Source organism: Rosa chinensis, chromosome 3, assembly GCF_002994745.2.
Source record: "Rosa chinensis cultivar Old Blush chromosome 3, RchiOBHm-V2, whole genome shotgun sequence".
Taxonomy (NCBI): Eukaryota; Viridiplantae; Streptophyta; class Magnoliopsida; order Rosales; family Rosaceae; genus Rosa; species Rosa chinensis.
This window is the reverse complement of record NC_037090.1, coordinates 13,364,523-13,370,522: the sequence shown is the minus strand read 5'-3', so window position 1 is coordinate 13,370,522 and position 6,000 is coordinate 13,364,523. Positions and strand designations below refer to the sequence as shown.

At 33.9% G+C, this 6,000-nt stretch overlaps 1 protein-coding gene and 1 long non-coding RNA gene across 2 annotated transcripts; both read right to left on the bottom strand.

The window, feature by feature from the left end:
- Nucleotides 1-1,452: 1,452 nt before the first annotated feature.
- LOC121052377 lies at nt 1,453-2,301 on the bottom strand. Its single transcript, XR_005808875.1, has 3 exons — nt 2,194-2,301; nt 1,975-2,054; nt 1,453-1,808 (listed from the first exon to the last, which is right to left on the bottom strand). It is a non-coding gene; the product is annotated as an uncharacterized LOC121052377 (long non-coding RNA).
- Nucleotides 2,302-3,582: 1,281 nt separating this feature from the next.
- Nucleotides 3,583-5,677, bottom strand: LOC112194153 (UDP-N-acetylglucosamine transporter ROCK1). The gene is given in 5 exon segments (XM_024334404.2): nt 3,583-3,873; nt 4,707-4,910; nt 5,015-5,213; nt 5,313-5,374; nt 5,672-5,677. Coding segments are annotated over 5 exon segments (657 nt in total). The 3' UTR covers nt 3,583-3,687.
- Nucleotides 5,678-6,000: the final 323 nt, after the last annotated feature.

The window sequence follows — 6,000 nt, the reverse complement described above, 5'->3', positions numbered from 1 at the left end:
CAAATTTAAAACTTTTTCTTATTACATTTCAAACATACTGGTCGGTTCAGGTTCCGCGGTTTAAGCAAAAGAGAAACCAAACCAACCTAATTCATAAATGGTTTGGTTTGGTATTGAACCGACTTTCAATTTTTAAAGTTAAAAAACCTTAACCAAACCATATTTACCTGTCGGTTTTGACTGGTTTGTACCTTGCTTTGCACACCCCTAACTCCAAGTCACTTTGTGCCTTACCCACCATGATAACCTTAAGTTGTTACAATTAATAATATGCAACATCTTATTGTGATATTCATAAATTTAAAAATTAAAAAAAAATCGTATTGTGATATTTTATTGAAAAAAATACAATAAGATGACAATGAGAAGATGTTTATCTTATTGTATACACTACTAGGATAAAGTTCATAGACATCAGTTCACAACTGATGTTAAAAAAAAAAAAATCCGATGTCTTAGTGGGTGATGTTAAAGATCGCCAAAACTAAGACATCGGTTGTGAACCGATGTCTAGTATGCGACCAGACATCGGTTTCAGGTTCAGAACCGATGTAAAAACGTTAATGTGATCACCATTTTGGTGTGTTTAGCTATTGTCAAACCTTCATATTTTGGCATTAGATGCTTAATGAAATATAGCTCTAACAATACAATTATCCATTTTAACATCGTTTCTGATTTAGAAACGATGTCTGATAATATTTTACACATCGGTTCCCATTATTTTTTGCTTGTGGTTCATAAGCTTTTCGTGTGTTTGGTACATAATATTTCACTAGATATTCAATCTACATTCTGTAGTATAGTTTTAACTGATGTCCATATTTATGCTAGACATCGGTTTTGTATATATATCGATGTCCATAGTAATCCTAGACATCGGTTTTTGTTTATATATCGATGTTTATAGTAATTCTAGACATCGGTTTTGTTTATATATCGATGTCCATAGTAATGCTAGACATCGGTTTTTGTTTATATATCGATGTTTATAGTAATTCTAGACATCGGTTTTGTTTATATATCAATGTCCATAGCAATGCTAGACATCGATTTTTGTTTATATATCGATGTCTATAGTAATCTAGACATCGGTTTTGTTTATATATCGATGTTTTTAGTAATCCTAGACATCGGTTTTTGTTTATATCTCGATGTCCATATATATACTACACATCGGTTTTGTTTATATATCGATGTGCATAGTAATGCTAGACATCGGTTTTTGTTTATATCTCAATGTCCATGTTTATATTAGACATCATTTTTGTTTATACATCGATGCTCATAATAATGCTAGACATCGATTTTTGTTTCCAAACTGATGTATTTTCTGTTTCTGACATCAGTTCTTCATCAGTAACTGATGTTTTTTTCATTTCTTGACTGCTGTTATATATATATCCCTTTTGCTGTTGTATTTGGTACTAGAAAGCTAATCCACAAATAACATGAAATTCAAATGTATTTTAAATATTAGGGAATTGTATTAATTTCTATACAAAATTAGAGCTTGAGGTAGATTCAAAAGTTTTGCACAATAAAATTTAATATTGCTTTCACTATGAATTTCAAAAACACATAAATAAACTTCTTCTCCAGGTAGCAAATGGCTCGGCAGGTTGACCCCCCATAACACAACAAGGATATATATGAACCTGGCAACCCTATCAATCCGAGCTTAGGGAAATACAATTGAGCATCTCATGTAAGCAATATTAACAAATCTAAGCATCTTCTACACAATTGAGCATCTCGGTGGAAATTCCACAAATAAGCTCCATGAATCACACACTTTACGCAAGCACCTATAAAAGAATGCATTCAACACAAAGTCAGAGATACAATGACTGGCAATCAATTGCAATTCTCTAGAGTTAACTAAATTATTGTTCTAATACCAGCGAACTGCAGAATTGAAACAAACAAATAGTAGTGGAGTGCAAGAAGAGTTTTTGTAACTTCATATTGTACCTTAAAAGATATTCTGCACAACTGGTTCCAGTATCTTTTGAAATAAGGTAATCAAGAAGCACCTGATGGTCATAGCTTAACTACAGAATAGAAGAAGAAAAAATAATTCCATTTATCTTCCCTCCCCAAATGAAAAGTAAATACCAACAATTCAACAAAAAGATCATTACAAGGTGGAAATGGGGGTAATTAGATGTACAAAACTGGCAGCATTTTTACCTCTACAAGAAATAGATGGAATAAGAGTACAGGATTGAAAAGATCTGAGACAAAGAAAAGCACATTGCCCTTTGAATCCTGAAATGATCCCCTTTCCTCTTCAAACCTGTATTAAATCCAAAAATTTGTTAGAAGGAAACAGTTACCATATATTTTACCTACATGTTCATCACTAAAGGTGTTACCGATGGTCACTAAATTGCAAAAGTTGGTCATTAAAATTATTCACTAGTATGTTTTTAGTGACCATATTGCTAGATCATTGGTACATTATTTGCTAACTAAATTGGCAGTTATTCCCAATTGTTAAAACAAACCTGATCATTAAGTGTGTCAATACAAATCAAAAATATTTTCAATATATAGGCAATGTCCAATTTTTTATGCAATAAACTGCTCAAAGTAGCCTCCAGTACTCCAACTACACAAAATGAAATGAACTCTAAAACCGGTTATCAATATTAAACTATTCCAATTAATACAACATAAGACATCCATCCTGAAATACTAATTTGCAAATCCATATATACAGATGCCAATATTCATCATTAGTAGCAATTTCAAAACAAACTGAAATACATACAAGTCTATCTAGAAGTTTAAAAAGGCCTTCAATGATAGTTTGCAAGATGTAGTTTTTTGAAGCTTAGACCAATCTGCAATATAACAAACATATACAACAAGTTATAATCTTCATCCTAATCTAAATCTAGTATTTATACACTATAATTATATTTCCATTAAAACTCATACCTTCTTAATTGGAAGTAGGGGAAGTAAATTTTCTTATATAGACCACTCCTTCAATGTAAAATTTGCACCTTTTGTCTATCCACGAATGCAAGGCAATTCTCAAAGAACTTGTACTGCTCTGTTCACTCCCTAGAGTCATGTTCTGTGTCAGCTATACAGAACTGAAAAATTCCTTAATCCTTAATCTGTAGAATACCTGTACATGTACCAAAAAAGTATAAAAAATCCCGAGGAACACAATCTTTACAACAAAAGACAATAATCTACAGAAAACAGCAGAGGAAACAGAGATCCAAATCATTTGTTGTATCAGGTTATTATCCTATATCTAACCAAAATAATGAAACCCAAATCACAAAACTACATTCACTAACTAAAATGCACTTATGAAAATTACCAATCGTTAGCTCAGTTTTTAGCTGGAAACACTCAGCAAGCACACCATATTCTCCACTTGAATCCATTCCGTCGTAATAGAACCCCAAATTAGGCCAATCACGTTCGTGATTACAACTGAAGCAATCAAAGTAAAGATTTTATTGACTGAGATATAAAGCAGTTATTCATCTGTAAATTACAAATTGAAAGAAACATGAAATGGACATTTACACAAACCTGCCAACTATATATGAAGCAGCTGATGAAATTAATGGTATATGAAATTGTTTCAGTTGAACTAATGAAAATTCTTTGTGATCAGGGCCAAAATAAGAAGTCCCTGATGTCACAATGGTTAGGATTTTAAGATTCTTTCTTTTTAACTTGGTAAGGATATTTCTGGTATATCGAAATGCTGCTAACCATGAGGGGAAGAGATGCCAGACAATACAATGAAGGTGGTTTCCCTTAAAAAATGAACTGCAGCAAAGCCGTAACAAGAAGCGCAGAAACAATAACAAACCCATGCAACCATGTTAGATAAAACTTCTGCAGTAAGTACCTTAAAAACTAAATTGGCCTTTCAATAATGAAAATGCATACAGAACTTATGAAAAGATAGAAAGGAGTCATATTTTCAGCCATTCCAACCAAAATGACTGATCCCAAATAGCAGGTGTATGCATAGAACAGTTTACCAACCATTTGGCATTCTTTTCAAATTTTTAAGGTACAATAAATGAAGATTTTAGCATGAATCTTAAACCGAAGAGATCATATTCTGCTTCCTTTACATGTTCCACATTTATGTAACCTAGCCATTATATCTGAAGTTGTTCTGTTGATTCAAGTGGCCAAGGGTAGCAAATAGTAAAGTAATAAAGTATTTCGGGGTTTCTAACAAGTATTTCATGCTAAAAACAAAAAGAAAAACTTGCCTTTTCTTGTTATCTTGGTAAACTGGGGTGTTTCAAAGACAATAGAAAAGTAAACCCCAGTCCTAGTGCAACCTGAGATTACATCAGATATATGCCAATATTTTGTTAATGTGTAAAAATTGTCACCCACAGATATAATCATATAACAAGAAGAAAAAGTAGGGCCTTCAAAACAAGAGCAAACCAATGGGACTGTATTTAGCATGCTCATGTGATATAGAATATAAAGAAAGAAAATCCTAGAATTCTGGAACCAACGTATGCTGTCCTAATGGACATATATATATGGTAAGACAGACCAGAAAGGGTTGTCCAAAACATTTTCCTTCAAAAGGAACCGATTAGCTGAGCATAAACACTAATATCTTCCATATTAACTAACTGTCTTCCAAACTAAACCAATGATTGTGGTGGTTCTGAGTATGCCAACAAATTAAACTCCACAGGAATCAAGCTAATATACAAAAAATAGAGGGAAGCATGAAATTTCAATATGATCATTACCCAAGTCAGTAGAGTCCATCCATAGAAAAGTCCATGTTTTCTGATAGCTTCTCCATCGGGAGACTTAGCAGTACTCACCAACACGCACAAACTTCCAACAATAGACATCTCTACAGTCATCAAGTACGACGAGTGCTTCTTAACCTATAACACAAACGGAGACAACTATGATCAACACAAGAGTAAGAACTTCAACAACACCATGAAATAGTTCCTTCAAAGCACGGAAACAGAACTGTTTCGCTAACCTGGGAGGCCCATTGACACAGAGAGGATGCCAAACCCGAAAGCACAGAAGCAACCAACACAGGAATAATCCCATGAAACAATATCTGGTCAGGATTGCCACCACTGGACCTTTTGCTCGACCCTTCGCCGAAACTTAAAAGAACAGCTGCAATAATCAACAAGAAAAGCGCCCCGACTTGTTGAATCGATTGCTTCTGCCTACATTTTAACACATTTCACCCCAAAATCAATCCAACAGGAACACTCAAAACTCCGAAAATTTAACCACAATCAGCTAACCCAGTAACTCCCATTTACCTCAATATCAAATAAGTACAGATAGCAGTGAAATTAATGGTGAAATGGACATTTACACAAACCTGCCAACTATATATGAAACAGCTGATGAAATTAATGGTATATGGTAACAAATCAATGAAATTGTTCCAAACAACAAAGGGTTGTTATCGAAACAAAACTTGAAAGGTATAGTGCTTACTCATAGTTAAGGCTCTCAATGGGGCCACAAATTTGCTAATGTAAGCCACTCCAGAGCCTCGGTGTAATTCCTCTCAACCCCAACTCCTATAGCATAAATATCACCAAACGGACTTGAGAAACCACAACAATGCCAAATATATAATAATTCAGTCGAGCGAACATTCTGAACTCCATACCTTCATCCTTCTCCAGAGTAGAAAACTATATATAGACCTGCAAATTCAGTGTTCTATTATGCAGATTCTGCAGAAAGCTGATTCTGATATTGGTGTACTTGGTTTGCCATTGTGGAAGCTACACTGCACGAAATTAAAAACTGTTTTTCAGGCATATGTGAGACATGTATGTCTAAGACTCTGCAAATTGTAAGCTCCATATTCCCATTGGTTTAAGAACTATGGTCTTCCAAAGTCAATCTACAGTAATAATTTCGGTTCTGACCCTCCAGCATTCCAACCAATATTGCAGAAGATTTAGAACTCCAAATGCAAAACCCTTTTACAGG